This window comes from Rousettus aegyptiacus, unplaced genomic scaffold, assembly GCF_014176215.1.
Source record: "Rousettus aegyptiacus isolate mRouAeg1 unplaced genomic scaffold, mRouAeg1.p scaffold_m13_p_5, whole genome shotgun sequence".
In the NCBI taxonomy this organism is placed as follows: domain Eukaryota; kingdom Metazoa; phylum Chordata; class Mammalia; order Chiroptera; family Pteropodidae; genus Rousettus; species Rousettus aegyptiacus.
Window position 1 is genome coordinate 89,463,867 of NW_023416308.1, and position 16,720 is coordinate 89,480,586.

The 16,720-nt window shown below is 34.8% G+C and overlaps 1 protein-coding gene across 1 annotated transcript in view; it reads right to left on the reverse strand.

Moving 5' to 3' along the window:
* Positions 1-16,720, reverse strand: part of TSG101 (tumor susceptibility 101) — a 32,098-nt gene that overhangs the window by 2,613 nt on the left and 12,765 nt on the right. Inside the window, exons 5-8 of the mRNA XM_016134336.2 lie at positions 15,151-15,277; positions 11,788-11,854; positions 8,371-8,462; positions 503-705 (exon numbers count right to left, since the gene is read on the reverse strand). Of these exons, the coding sequence (XP_015989822.1) occupies positions 503-705; positions 8,371-8,462; positions 11,788-11,854; positions 15,151-15,277 (489 nt within the window). The remainder of the gene's footprint in view (positions 1-502; positions 706-8,370; positions 8,463-11,787; positions 11,855-15,150; positions 15,278-16,720) is intronic.

Below are 16,720 nucleotides of genomic sequence, written 5' to 3' on the forward strand. Positions count from 1 at the left end.
AAGCTTAAGAGCTAAAGACTGTAAACAACACATTTACATGCAGCTCTTAAGTCATCCATATATCTCTGGATTAAATTAAAAGGGCTCAATGAAGATACTTTAAATATAGCTTTAACAACATTTGGAAAAAGTAAAAAGAACCGACCCTGAAGTGTGTACCCAAGGTCTGCAGATCTTTACTATGGCTTAGAGCTCTCTAAAATTTTTATTTCCTGGTAACTATCTGGCAACATCAAGTATTCAAAAAACAGTCCCGCTTTGGGTCAAAACATCACCCCCTAGGGTGAAAATGCAAGCAAAATACCATCCACCTTCCAATCAAAGACAATTCCATACAGTCCCCATTTTAAACAAAGCTACAGAGAAACTATATTCAAATGCTTAAAAACATGTGATTTTCTGAATTCTGACTATATCCACAATGTCCAGTGTAACCCAGGTACACACACAACATGCCTACGATTCAATCTAAAAAGTGCAAACTATTCAATGAGTTACTTACTACTTCTTGATCTAAACGGGTAACCATCTCTTCCAGTTTCTGGTGACCTTTTTTCAGGTCTTCCTCTGTTCGTTTCAAGGCATTAAGCTCTGCCTGGGCACGATCCATTTCCTCCTTCATCCGCCATCTCAGTTTGTCACTGACCGCTGAGATGAGAGAAGCTCGGATGGTGTCCTCACTGATTGTGCCATCCCTAGTGGGACCTGCAGGAGAAAAGGCAAAAAAATCACTTATTTCCCAAGTTCTTGCTATTTCTTTCACAGGAATCTTCAGAAAACAGGACAGACTTTCAAAGTGGAAGAAAAATTATATATTAAATGTCACAATTTCACCAAAAACATTAAAATCTGAGTTGACTCAGAAATACTCTCCCTTTAAGAGATTACTATTAATTCATATTTACCTGCTTTCTCTACTGTAATCCCAAACTATTAGCTATTTTCTCAATAAAGCTGTGTCCCTACATATTACAATTATTTATAATCTCCAACAAACAGAACAACAAATTCATACCAAGGAGAAACACGTGATTTAGGTCAAGTCCATTCTCAAGCTTCACTGCTAAGCTGAAGGAGATAGGAACCCACTGTAGAGGTGTCAGTAAGAGGACTGAGAATGGGCAGTTTCCCTAAAATAATGTACAGGTCAACAAAGCTTCCCTTTTGCGAGGTTTTACTCCTTTACCAGAAGAGATGAGCAAAAGAGAATGACATCCAAAAAATTCAACAGCTGATAAACTTCTGTTTATTCTCAGGATTCTTTACTATTCTCTTCCAAACGCCCTTTCCTAACAACCGGTGTCTTATATTGTCTCCAAAAGGTCTTCTCTTTAACATAAATATGGATACTTTTTATGACTATCAATGTTCTTCAGTTAGGGTCCTAAATCAGCAAATATGTAAATGGTATTTTGGTTTATCAATTATACCATGTGGGGAATTACTGCAAGTATATTTAACCTTTATTGCCTACAACGACGAATAAAGAATGATTACAGACTAAAAGAATACTTCCACTCTGAGCTTAAAATTTTGATCACCTTGACACTGAGTTCTACTCATCAGGGGGAAAAAAAGTCTGTCTGTAATAATGGACTCATACTTTCACCACTCATGTTCCCATTCGTCACAAGCCGCTTCCTTGTCCAAGTTACCAAGACAACTGTGCTATCTGAACTATATAGCTCAACCAGCTCCACACGTGTGCTCTTCAGTGTCCTATCTGATCACAACTCTTGTCATTCCATAAGCTGGTCTGGTCACTCAGGACTGGTAAAGTTGTCTCCTTTCAGTTGTCTTAACATCTTCCTCTCTCACCATTTTTGATTCACATCCCCTCCTACGAACACCAGGATGACTAGCAACCTTCTCGAATGCACTGATTCATATCTCCACTCATTCCTTCTTGCACCTTCAACCTTTCTACTACTCCTATTCCCAGTGAGCATCTCCCCTCAGCCCTGACTCCTTGCCTGTCTCTTATAGCCCTGTACACAAGCTGCCCATCGACGTGGCCCCTCTCTCATTCTGTCGGAACACCAGAACTTCTAATTCCAAGGGCCTCGCCTGTCATAACCTAACCAAAGCCTCAATCTTTTTGATTCTTTCTTAAAGACCCAAGCCCTCTTTTACCATCTTTCCACAAAGGCACAAAATCCTTAGAACATCTTTCTCTTCCTTGGAACAAGAATCCAAATCCCTATCATTATGTGCCTGACTCCTCACTCTTTAAAAATATTAATCTTTCTTTCTCAGCAAGATAGCTTGCTTTCTTCCAGATCCCTTTGAAGGACCAGATGCTTTTAAGCTTTGATTTATCCCTCTTTCTAATTTGAATTAGTCTAAGCACACCAACTGCCTTTTCTACTTTGCTTTTGTTTTGGTTCTCTGTTTAAGCTCTGTTCTTGGCTAAGGAAAGGTCTATTTATTTATCTCCTTTCCTAGCCCCAAACATTGGGTAATCTTTGAAACACTATTCTCGCTAGTTCTTAGTCCAGTCTTATCCAACGTCACTCTAACCCATGCACATCCTCAATGAGTATGATATTGCTCCTATCACGAGTGGACTCTTAGGAGATAAAAAAACAATCTTTCTCTTTTTATGTATAAAAGTAGAGATGTACATACAGTACATAAACATATACAGTATAATCTATGGTATTAACAGTTCATGGAGAAGGGGAACGATTAAGAAAAAAATGTCTAAAAAGACTTAAAAGGTTATGAAATTCTGCTGTCTTCCATCTGTCATTTGTTTGTTGTTGCTACTGTAAACTTCTACTTGCTGGCCCTATCATCACTTCCCATGTTGTTCCTAAAATTATGGTCCATATTTGCTACAAGACTTGTTATGCTAATCACAACCTCTGAAAGGCAAACTTTCTGAAAGGCCTGCAAATGAACTGGGTGCTCTAACTACCTGCTAGATGGTTCTGCCTGTTTCCATAACCAGCTCTACCTCTTCTATTAACAAACTCTAGTCATTTAAAACAAGGTTAATGCTTTCGAATATCAGATTCCATTTCTATCATTAAATATGGTTAAGGCTAATCTCCATAAATGATGTTTCCTCTACTGACCATAATGAATTCCCCATACACCAGCAAAACAAATAGAATCCGCTTTCTTAACAGTTCTTACTGTATGTATCAGTTTAAAAACATACTTTTCCAAAGAGAAGGACTGTATAATCCTTATTATGCTGCCTCGATACTAAACACACAAGGCAAATTGTTGCTGAATGATTTCCTGAAACCAACAAAATGTGTTCTCTTCTGGGAGGGGGCCTGCAGCAAAGCAACCTCAAGGCCCTAAATGGTTAGAGGTCCTTCAGGTGTGCTCTTTTGGAACCTTCGTTTCTTTTACATTTTGCTGGGATGCAGAAGGTAATTACTGAAATTGATTACAAATATATATGAGCTACAAAGTGAATGATAAAGTAGTAGTAAATGAAATGAAAGAGCTAATCAATACTTCTACAACCTGAAAATCAGAATAAGCTCTACTGTCTTGAATGGGCGTGTATTGGAAAGGGTTTTGAAAAGTGAATAGAGTGACATTTAACATCACGGATTTCAATTCTATTACTGTTTCTATTTACAAATTCTGCCTGAGTAGCTACTACAATTTAGTGCTAAGCCCTACAGGAGTCAAATTCTTTGTGGAATAAGTCAGCCTGCCTCAAATGAGGATATGTGAAAAGGTATCATCTTTCCTTACATAATAGAACATACCAGAGAGGTAACTCTTATTTCATGAGAAACTTTCACAGACTCAATATGACAAAGATAGCTGTTCATTTGGACAGAATTTAAGCCGAATAAAAATATCTAGTTTCTTATATTGTACTAATTTATTAAGTCCTTAAAAGAGAGCAAAAGGACTAATTTACAAAATAATGACTAGTGAAGATGGTATCTCATTAAGTCCCTATTTTATAAGGATGCATTAATGAATTTTTAAAATTCGTTTCTAAAAGAATTTGTCTTATATCCTACATGAAATTTTATTATGGTTCCTATGAGATAGGACAATCCTTCTCCCAGGGATTGGGGATCCAAATGATATGAATGTGGTTAGGCATTCAAATGTGTGGTCAATCATGCAGCAATTAAAGTGTTCCATTTATCTGTGTAGAAGTTATCTTAACTAATAAAACTTAAGGGTCTTTTTATAAGTAGCTAGGATTTTGTACACACAAACATATCAACAAACTTTGTTATGTTAAAGTGGATCAAGTTATTCTTATATTTCCAAATCGCCATTTTTAAAAACACATATTTAAATCCTGGAATTTATGTTCTGTTTCTCTTATAAAATACATTAAGGCAGAGAGCCCAGGAATAAATCCACGCCTGTACGCTCACTTAATAGAGACAAAGGAGGTAAAGAATATACAATGGAGTAAAGACAGTCTCTTCAATAAATGGTGTTGGGAAAATTAGATACATGCAAAAAAAAGAAGCTGGACCATCTTCTTACAGCATATAGAAGAATAGACTCAAAATGGATTAAAGACTTATGATTAAAGAAATTATGGCTTATATATACAATGGAATATTACTCAGCCATTAAAAAAAAATGAAATCCTACCATTTGCAATGACATGGATGTACCCAGAGGTTATTATGCTGAGTGAAATAAGTCAGACAAAGATAAATACCACATGATATCACTTATATGTGGAATCTAAGGAACACAAAGAACTGATCAAAAACAGACTCACAAATAAAGTGGACAATTTGGTGATGGACAGAGGGGAGAGGGTTTGGGGAGCTGGAAGAATGGGGTGAAGGGTTAAAGAAGTACAAATTTGTAGTTGATCAGTGGTCACGGCGATGGGGAGCACAGCATAGGGAATGCAGTTAGTATTAACGTATTGGCTAGGTGGAAAAGCAGAGGAGAGAAACAGCAATTAGGGGGATTGTTTTTATAAACTATATAAATGTCTAACCAATGTACTGTATACTTGAAACAAAAATAAATAAATTAAAAAAATACGTTAAGGTAAATGCCACCTCACAGCACCAAATAAGTCCTTCCAAATAAGTCTCCAGCTAAAGCAATTAACACTCAAAACAGGAACAGAGATGAGGCAGCAGTAGCCTGGCTTTCTATAAAGGTCGCAGTTCACCTGAGGAGGCTCGCAATACCGAGATTAGACCTAGTTCTATCACACACAGACGTTATACAGCACATGTGAACACTTTAAATCCATCCACTTTCTAAACAAGAATGGTAATTAAGATCTGAAATATGAAAGGCAAAAAAAGAAAACTGAGATTAAAGTTCAAAATTCAATGAATCATGATACTTTAAGAGATTGTTTATATAAACAAATTTAAAAAAGGATTTCATGGAAAATTCTCATCTTCTGAATCACTTCTCAAACAAAAATTCTCAAACATCTTAAGACAAATTTCAATATCCTTTATTCCTGCTAAAATGAGCCTTGGATTATGGAGAGTTTGTGGCAAACTGGCACACCTCAAGTCCCCCACACACTGACCTTTACTCATGCAGTTAGATTTCACAGCTGCCCTTCTACAATTCCAGATTAGTAGCAACTGAAAAGGTAACACAGATTTTGAGAAAAGATCCTAAGTAAAAACTCATTTAAAGTCAGGATCCAATCACTAAACTTAATCCCTAGGAAATAAGATAATTTTTCCATTAGGAAAGCAATGGATTTGATAATTCAAAGAATAATTTAGGCCAGTATCTTTAAAGTGCACAAGTATACAATGCCTGATTTTAAACCATCTTCAAACACTTAAGACAATCAATTTTATCTTGTACCAGTACTGATAATCACTACTTCCTATAACTCAAAAAGGAGCTCATTTATATTAGAGAACCCCTGGTAACTCCAAAGTAAAATACAAATTAAACAGTAACTAAATCTCACTCTAACCAGCAAAAGTGAATCACTTGCCCAGCATTTTTACTTTTGGATGGTACTTGCTCAGACCCACACAATAGTCTTTGGCCTGGCATTTATTCTACAGTGCAAACTTAGGAGCCTAAGCAATCCCAAGCATTAGCTTATACTGCACATCTACTCAGAAACTGGATCAAGCCCATGTGGATCACTGGATCATGCCCATATTATCTTCTTTTATAATCAAACAAACAAACAAAATAGGTCAATCTCTGAAGTAAGAGGAAAATTTCAAACAACTATAGGAGCAAAGGCATTCTGATTTGTGCTATTAAGTGAGAACCAGGCCAATTCATTAAGCTGCTTACGAAAGGCTTTTATTTATAGTCTATGAATATGTAAGCTTCTAGCAGTACTGCCTGGCTTGGTGCAGGTTATAGAGCTTTCTTCCAAAGAAATCAGGGGATCTCTATTTTTTTAAAAACTATCAGAGTAATACTATTTAAGTTCTAGAAAGTTTCTATAACCACAAAAAAAGTTTAAAGAAAGCCATCAGGAGGTTTACAATTCTTGAAAATAAGCACACACCACAAAGATTTAGTTTACATAAAAAAATCAAGTTTTCAAAAGTGTAATTAAATACATACAGACCTTATTAAAATAGGAAACAAAAGTAGTAACTACTTCAAAAAAGTAATGGTGCTAAAAAATCAACTATCATAATCATAAAAGATGAAAGATGCTACTGGCAGGTGTGAACACAAAGGCCAATTAATCTGAAGTTCAGTAAAATTCCATCCTTAAAAAAATGGAAAATCAAAGTTATGCCTTAAAATTATTTTGTGAAAGAGAACAGTTTAAGAACTACACTGTTAGAGGTATTATATTGGAATAGTCACAAGAAGCCAAATGAATCAGCCTCTCCTTCATTTACTAATTTAAAAAAATTAAAAATACATTGTTTAGTTACATAAAGTCTTTTTTGGGGCTTTCAAAATTATCATTATTGCTTTTGGATTATTTTGGCAGATAAAGTTTTAACATTTAGCATGGCAAGCCTTCAGCATTTCTGTACTCATGACTTACTGACTGCCCAGGACTGGAAGAAAATGCCACTTACCCCAAAGATGAGACAGGTATTCCCAAAGGAAGTGTGTGAAAAATTGTGGAGATGAGGTTCCCAAACCCACAAACAAGCAAGTGTGTACTAGTCTACCCACATGAGTCAGGTGCCCAGGGTGCCATATCCTGGAAGGGCAGTATCTGTAACCCAACCTCAGTAGTCCAAGATGGCCAGAGAAGGAATAGCATTTGGACATGACAGGCAAGGAAACCTGATTCCTAGTTTCTATCCTCAAAAAAATGTTACACAATAGGAAGGTTCCTTATTTTTCTTCAGTTTCCCCTTTATCTAATTATTAAATATAGACCAACAAATAAAAATAGAGAAATAAAAGAAATTCAGGTGGAGCACTTTACAAGGTTTTACACCCTGAAATCTTAAAACAAGACTTTAATAAAGTTAAAATCAGTTTCTCAAATGTTTGTTAATACCCTTTCAAACTTACTGTTTCTGATCTGATCCTTGTTTATGATTGAATTTAGAAAAAAAAAAAACTTTAAAATGACATGAAATTGAAGTTCAGCTATACAGTACTTAGGAAGATTTTCCAAAAGAAATTCCATATGAAGTATTGGCTTTAACTTGAGGGGTTATCAGTCAATTTTCTAGTAAAGAATGGAGGCCAGTTTGTCTCCTCTTGGGTGTGTCATACCTGATAACCAATAATTAAGGCTACTTAAGATATTTTTATATTTTAGGCAACTCTAATAAGCAACACATAAAAGCAAGAACTACTGATCCACAATAATTTGTCTTACTTGACCCACTCATATTACCCAATGGCAGTTCCTCTCCTAAAGAGGCTTAACATATAACCTAGGAAAAGCTAAGTATCTGTTGATACTTCCAACACATATAAGGTTCACAAATAAAAATATATTATATACAGGAAAGAGTGATAAGAGTCAGTCAATTATTTTTATGCCCTGGCAGAAGCCTCACTGATATGATAAATTACTTCAAGTTTTAGATTCTAGGACACTGACCACTAAGAGTTTTTCCTCTAAGAAGGAAGTGTGTTCTAACATTTCAACGTAAAAGTGAAACACTGGGGGGTGGGGGGTAAGATTGATGGTGTTTAAAGGTACAAACGTGTAATGAGTAGTAAATAAGCCACAGAGATCTAATGATCAGTATAATGAATACAGACAATAATATTATAATAGTATTATAATTATGCAATGTAATATTGCTGCAATGGCAATCATTACAATATACAAATATATCACAGTAATTAGCTGTACACCTTAAACATATGAAATGTTACATGTAAAATTTATTCAATTAAAAAAAGTGAAATTCACTTTCACAATAGAAGATTCTGACTTTCCTTATGTGGAGAAATATAATTTTGAAGGTTACTCACCAACAGTGGTCACAGGAGGCTGGGAAGGGTACTGCGAACTTGTCGTGGCAGGATACTGACCACCAGGTGGGTAAGGACAGCCTGGGTAACCACTAAAGAACAGAAAACATTAAATGTTATGATGACCCAACACTTTAGTATCTTTAAGAACCCATTTGAGAAGTTAAGCTGACGTCATTGCTTTACCAGTTAAATGACTTTAGAGTTTTAGAGCTACAAGTGTCTGTCTATTCAAGCACAGTTCTATAGAAGTTTCGTTAATGACACTGGATTTACTCTCAAAGTGAATGGTTAAAATATCTTGCTTGGCCCTGTTATTTGAGAGTCACACTCACAGCAGCCGAAAGCAAGTAGAGAGTTTTAAGGGCGGTTGGTTCAACAGTATCAGAACTGGAAACAAGAATTTTGTGAGAGAACTTTTCCATTCTGATTTCCTAGCATATAGGGAAATGATACTATTTAATTTTTACTGTGATATATTGATAACCTTTGCAAATATCTGATCTGAAATTACTCTTTAAATAAAGTTTAAAATTTTTATTCTTTATAGAAACCTATGTCATTCATGTATTCATATCAGAGGAAGTATTTCCTATCTCCTATTCAACATTGATTCATAAATATCATTTATAATATCCCTGACAAATGGTTGGCTTCACTACTCTTGAGCCTTGGAGCCATTATTAAGTAAAAAAAGGGTTGCATAAGCAATGTGATAACATGACAGTTGATCTGATAACCAAGAGAGCTAATAAGACACTAATGGGCGGGTAGCATATACAGTATGGATACACTGCACAAAGGGTGATTCATGTCCCAGGTGAGGCAGAGTGACACGGCACAAGATTTAATCATGGAACCAAGAATGGCTCATGATTGAAAAATTATGTATTGTTAATATCTGGAATTTTCCATTAAATATTTTTGGATTGCAGTTAACTGGGAGTAACTGAAATCGCCGATGGGGCAAGGAGCTGCTATATTATTTTCTATCTTTGTATGTTATGAAGCAATTTGTCTCATGTAGCAAATCCTTTTCGAAATTTTAAAGAATGCTTTTTGAAGTAAGTTTATTTATGAAGAATTTTCCAACACTCTTATGTTTCTTTTTCTTTATATACCTCTTCAAAAATTTACTATTTATTATATTTAAGGCACTGTGTCTAAGTGCTTGAGGTAGAAGCTAATATATGAATCCATCTCTTCCTCGAGATACTAATAATCAAAATAAAGAAAGATCCCTGTAAATAATCCTTATTAGATAAAGGAAATAACAAATGCTAAGTAAAAGTTTAGGTGATATAAAGTGGAAAATCAATACCAGCTAGAGAAGATCAGAAAAAGTTTGGAGAGATCCAAATACCTATGAAAGCGACACCTTTATTTTCTTCAATTCCCCTACTCATCACCCTATATTCTTTAGCTAAAGTGTTCCCTTATCCTTCCGTGTTTTTTTTTGTTTTGTTTTGGTTTTTTTTGGCTTTCATAACTTTGCTCACACATAAAATGAGTGGGCTGGACTTGATAATCGTTAAGTTTCCTCTCAGTAATAAAATGTTATTACTTTTTGCTGCTCCCTCCACCTCTAAACACCTAATTTTCTTCTTTAAGGTCATCCTTATAAATCAGTTCTTGCATTTATGAAGCTACTTCTAAGTTCCCACCTCCACACCAGCTGTGACCTCTCCTTCAAAGTTCTATTTATTACAGCACTTAACCATTTTCATTTTCCCTTTTCTGATATCAGGAACTGTTTCCTAATAATCTTAATACATGCTTGCTAGTACACATACCAAAACTATAACAACCATTCTTGACATACCTTTTAGTTTCCTTGTATATATAACTGCAGGTGTTAAATAAAACTTTGAAAAGATCTTATGATCTGGAAGAGAACTTAGAGATCATCTAGTCCATCTTCCTATAGCAAGAAGAGTCTCATATTCACTGTTTTAAGATTCTCCTTCAGTCACTGATTATTAATTCTTTAGGATGAAAGGGGAAGAGAAAGCAGGTCTGAGGCTTTTCTGCCAAGACCATTTATATATAGAGATACAGATAGCAATTTGAAGTTATCCTTAACAATTCAATAGCATGTTACATTTTGAGATTAAAAGTTGTTTCACATAAAGAAACATAAAATCTTTGAATAGCTGCCTCAACACGGAACTTCTTACAAATAACCTCACAAAAGACACTTTTATGGTCACCTAAGTGAATAAAATTTACGTTTGTCAGTCTCTTCAGTCTTCATTTTTATTTATAAGTTTCTTTGAAATAACTTGATTGTTCAGAAGTCCACTTCCTCACTGTACTCCCAACGACCATCCCCTACATGTCCAAAGTTCCTTTTTACTAGCAACTGTTAATTATAAAGGCTTGTAATTTCAAGGCTTCAGATAGGATTCCATTTCTGGAACTTAATCAGAAAATTAAGGCCCCAAGAAATCTAAAACTGAGAGCCTATTTATATATTATGAATCTTTCTTTTCCTTGACAGATGTTCATCTAGTCTCTGCTTACCTTTCTAATGTGACAGAATGCTTACTACCTTAGAAAGCTTATCCCTGAAATTAAGAAAGGCCCAGAAATAAATTAGTTGCTAAATTTAACTTATAAGATCCTGCATATCATATATGTAAATCCATATATTTAGCTATGGCAGGTGTTCAGGAAATCTGGCTACACATATCTGTGATGGTTATCTCAAGCCAAGAAGAGTTAAAAATTTTCTTGTTAATTGTCGGAGTAGCTAGAAATCTCATCTAGGCACCAGTAAATGCCAGTCTTGCATTTTAAATTAGCCCAAAGACCACCTCTTGAAAGTATTCCTAGATTACCACTCGAACAAGTACACGTTTAAAACATGGGTTAAAATTATTTCTCACTGATTTTTCTAAAGTGTATTATTCATAGACTGATGGCACTATTAACTTACCTGCATTAATGTTGTTATCAAATGGTAAAAGGTTGGTAGTATGAAATGAATAAATAACATGGGGACAAAACTGACCCCATCTTATGGAACTGTTAATTTGTTCCTTGTAATTTACAGAAAAGTTGCTTTTTTAAAAGAGCATTAAAATATTCTTCTCCTTAGCTGAATTCATTATAATTTGTTTTCGATTAACCTTTCAGCTATCTACACTGGATATACAAAGTTCTTAGAAGGGCGAAGGTCCAAAACCAGTCAAAATCATTGTCATTACCTCATCCCTTTCCTCTCTGTAAATGGGACGGAGCTGCATTTCTCTATAATGGAAGAAATTATGAGGACTAGCAAATACCATAAAATTCCACTGATAAACTGAGTTTTACCTTCCATTAAACTGTAATTAAATTTACTTTAATGCCTTAGTTAGCATCCATTATTTTGATTCCAGATCTAATAGAATTTCTAATGCAATTATTCTTTACCTGGGATTGGGAGGGTATCCAGATGGGTATGAAGAGATTCCACTGGGCATGCCTGGCATGTAGGAAGCTAAAAATAAGTTTTAACATTTTAAATAATATGCATAGTCCTAGATACATAGTTTATCAAGTAAGATACATATCACTGTCAAACCACAACAAAATTTCATAAAATAAGAATCCAAATCTCAGCACCAAAACAAAACACTCCACCCATATTAGTTCTTTACTTGAAGCACAGTTCTCTGCAAATCACATAATTCTCAAATCATTAAACTTGAGTTATGACAACATACATGGGTTACCAACAAGGGTAACTGGTAAACAGGTCAACATGGTCAGTTCTACAAGTTCTCAAGGAGCCTCTAACCTGAGACAAGAGCTGGTTCAAACTGGAATTTAGAAGAAGGTAATTCTGCCCTCCACTGGTCCAAGGTCAGGTTCTTAGAAAGTGACCTCTATATATATCTAAAAAATCTTTTGATATTCCTTTTAAGACTATGTTGACCGATTAGCACAGCTGGTTTTGTTGGCTTGACTGAGGACTTTAAAAGACTTCAAATTATTATGGTAAGTTCTATACAAAACTTATATTCAGCTAAATAGGTTAAAAACAAAAGCTTGGAAATACTAGGGAAAAATGCTCAAATCTAGCAAGTTTAAAAAATGCTTTATTTATTTTTTAAAGAGGACACCAATGACACAACTAGTCAGTGGTGCCAAGAGGCTAATAAACAGAATAAGACAAAGAGAAGTTAATTTTGGCCTTAACTGGAAATGACTTGTCTGAGAATCAACTTATCCTCAGTGAAATTTTTCTCATTGAACACAGTGATAAATTAGCCCTTAATTCAATCAATAAATATTTTATTGCCTTCTATGTGACAGGCACTGGGAATTTGATAGGAAAAAAAAAAACACTCCTGGCCTCAAGTTACTTATAGTCTAGTTGGAGAGGTAAGCAAGCAAAGAATAATAATACAGAGAGATAAGTGTTATGTGTTATGATAGGGGAAGTACTGAGTGCTATATATATAGGGTCATACAGGAGGCAAATAATCTAAAGCTAGAAGGTGAGGATAAATAAAAGTGATCTAGAGGAATGGTATATGAAGCCCTGATGGCGCCTTCAAGCAACAAACTTTTAGAGCACAGAATGAAGTAGGTGGGAGAAGTATGCTAGACTCTGATCAAGGGCCCTACAAGTCTTTATTAGACTTGCTGAACATACATCTCCAAATACCAGTGTTCATAGTCTTGTTGGATGAATCTATCAATGTCACAAGTGAATTTCTTCTTAAGCATAATGAAACTAGGATAATGTTCAATGCTATTTCAGGAAGGAAAAAACCTCCCAAAACGTCACAACTGCTAGATTCCATAAAACATTTTTGTTTCCCAGGGGGCAAAGCACAGTAGATCTTCATGAATATCAAAAGATGAGGCCACTATTAAGTGTCAGCAACATACATAATTACTATCCCTCATGCCAGTTTCTCTCTCACACATGTAAACTACCTCATTGTTACAAGCAATTTCCTCCTTTTCTGAGGTTCCGAAAAGCTAATAATTCCACCAAAGCTTTCAAATTTTGATTTTGGGAAAAGGCAAAAGTTACTTGGATCCAAGACTTGCAAGAAAGCAGATAATGAGGCAAAGTAATTTTAGAGCCAGAATAAAATGGGATACAAATACACACAACATATGGAGTTATTACAAGATTAAATAAGGACAAATAGAAAGTGCTTAGCTGTGTCTCTTGGTTACCACTCAATGTTCACTGTTACTGTTGTCAAAAAATGAGGTTAGAACATAACAGTTTTCTAATGTGACTCAAAGTTAGTTCAAGTCACCCTAAAACAGGAGATTTAAAGTGTTCTGAGTAATGATAATTATAAAAGTATGTAATTTTTGAACTAGAAGATATTTAAGAATGTATACAAATTTCTGGGCTATTCCTTGGTGTGTGGGGGAATGGAATTTATTAATAGACCATTTCTTGACAGTCATTCCTAATAATAACGAATACTGTTTAAATGTATAAAAAGTATTAAAATTGGAATAAACAGACAATAAATTGGTCTTTTAAGAATGTGCTTAAATTAGCTCTAGATTATTTAATGTGATTTACAGTGAGTGAGTACAAAATTGAGTGCAACAGTGATCTCTAGTGTGGTATCTTTCTAGAATGTTATAGTTCCAACGTCAAAACTGTTAGAAATTTAGGGAGAAAATTTTGCTCAGGAGACTGCCTAAATAAATTTCTGACAAGGTTACTTTTAAGTGGTTACGTGTTATTTGAGTAAATAAATATGAATTATGAACTAGGAAATATCTGATATTTCAAACTTAAATGAGAAAGGTTATCTGATCTTGAGTACTAAACAGAATTTATTAAGATGAAAAATGTCTGGTCCAGAAGAATCATTAGAATCTTTACTGAAAGAGCTGTTAAACCTAAAACCAAGCTTATCTGAGAAGGAAGAGAAAAAAAGGGTTCAGAAGGTTCTTCCTGTCAGATTCCCATCCAGCTTATGAGTCAAGATGCCCCTCAAAACAGACTAGATTAAAAAAAAAAGATAATTTTCAGCAGGAGAAAAATTAAAGCTCATATAATCTGACTTATAAGATTAAATCTGGTTAATTATAATCTTAAACTTTGTAAAAAAATCACAGCTCAAAAAAATGAAGTCAATACAGATTTAACAAAGTCAAAACAAGCAAGTACAACCAACTCTCAATTATCCAGGGCGATTTTAAAGTATCAGTAAAAATTGTTTTTAAAAACACAGAAATGATAGAGATAATGTATACCAATTAGGGGAGAACTGGTAAACCATGCTCCCGCCCTCTCCACAAAAGGTAAAATCATGAATTGGCTGTACAAAAGAGAAGAAAGCTGAGAGCTAGATGTCCAATTGTGTATACCCAGAATAGCGGAACATGAATGATTTAGTTGACTGTAATTGGTTCTTATCTACAACACTGATCTGGGAGTTGCAAAAACAAGTAGGGGTCAGACTACCTTCCAAGCTATATCTGCTTCCAAACTGATCAAATAGGCTATTCTATGGTATGCATAATTAAAAAAAAAAAAAATTCTAGCTCTATCCCAGCATTCTTTCTCTTCCATTTTGGAATCCAGCACACTCAGAGTTAGATTTCTACCCACAAACGAAAGCCCAAATGCCAGTCTTGGGTGGGAATCTGTACATGCAGATGTGAGGCCTCAGAATACCTCCAAAAAATCCACTAACTTGATAAGCTAAAAAGCAAAGCGAAATCATTAAAAACATTTTTTTAAACAAGGTTTTCTGTTTTATTTTGCTTTTACGAGTTTAAAAATCAAATCTTAATTCTACTTACTATTTGGTGGCCCTGTTGCCTGGTATGGTGGATAAGATGCTGAAACAGTAGGTCGAGAGAAAACTGGAGGTTCATCTCCAAACACCACAATCATGACCTGAATAAGCCCCAACAAGTCTGACTGTGGCTAAAAACAAAAAATAAATTTAAGTCAGCTACAGATTTAATTTTTGGCAAAAAGGAAAAGTTTAGCATTTATCAGTTTTGAACTCAGCTTGATAATTTTCTTTATAGGACACAAAAACTCCATTTAACTGATTTAATAAAGCTAGGTGATTTTTACTTATTTATGTGTAACTAGGCTATTGCTTCATGTACAGCACTCTCTGCTTATTCGAGGTTTTATTTTCTGCAGTTTCAGTTACCACATAGTCCAAAAATATTAAATGGAAAACTCTAGAAATAAACAACCCATAAGTTTTAAATGGCATATTATTCTGAATAGTGTAATGAACTCTCCATGTTGTCTTGCCCGGGATGTGAACCTTTGCTCTGTGTATCTATGCTGTATATGCTACCCACCTCGTTAATCACGTAGCAGCCATTTCAATGACCAGATTGACTGTTCGTGGGAAGGCAGTGTTTGTAGTCAAGCCATCCTTATTTTACTTAGTGATGATCCCAAAGTGCAAGAGCAGTGATACTGGCAATTTGGATATGCCAAAGAGAAGGTCTAAAACACTCTCTTTAAGTGAAAAGGTTAAAGTTCTCAACTTAATAAGGAAAGAAAAAAAATCATATTCTGAGGTTGCTAAGATCTATAGTTAAGAAAGTCTTCTATCCATGAAACTGTGAAAAAGAAAAAAGAAATTCATGCTGGTCTTGCTTGTTGTACCTTGAACTGAAAAAGCTACTGCCACAGTGGGTAATAAGTGCCTTAGTGAAGATGGAAAAGGCATTACATTTATGAGTAGAACACATGAACAGAAACTGTGTTCCAACTGATAGCAACTTATTGCATCAGAATGCATTGAGCTTATATGAAGACTTTAGCAAGGGATCCCCCAAAACGAATGAACATATTCACATGATTTTTATTACAATATATTGTTATAACTTTTGTATTTTATTACTAATCTCTTACTGTGCCTAATTTATAAACTAAACTTGATTATAAGTATGTATGTATAGAAAAAAATAGAGATAGGGTTTGGTAATATTCTAGGTTTCAGGCATCCATTGGGGGTCTTGGAACATATTCCCCGTGGATAAGGGGAGCTACTGTATATAAAAACTGCACTAGCCAAAGCATTATATTGCAAAATTTAGATGGTATTGTTCTTTATTTGATGTCATTCAGCTACTAAAACTTCTATTTCCAATAAACAAATTAAATATTTTCAGGGATGGAAGTAAGCAGTAGTCACAAATACACTTAAGGGCTTTAAAGATAACAATGTTACCTTATTAAAGACAGTATTTATAAACTCTGAAATTGCGGGTAGACTCTATCTTAGAAATCATTAGGTTGTTGTACAGAATACACAAATTGTTAAAGGACCTTTCCTTCCAGTACCATAGGTACAAAGAGAGTGACTGCTTTTCCATAAAGGTTGCTTAATTCTCAAAT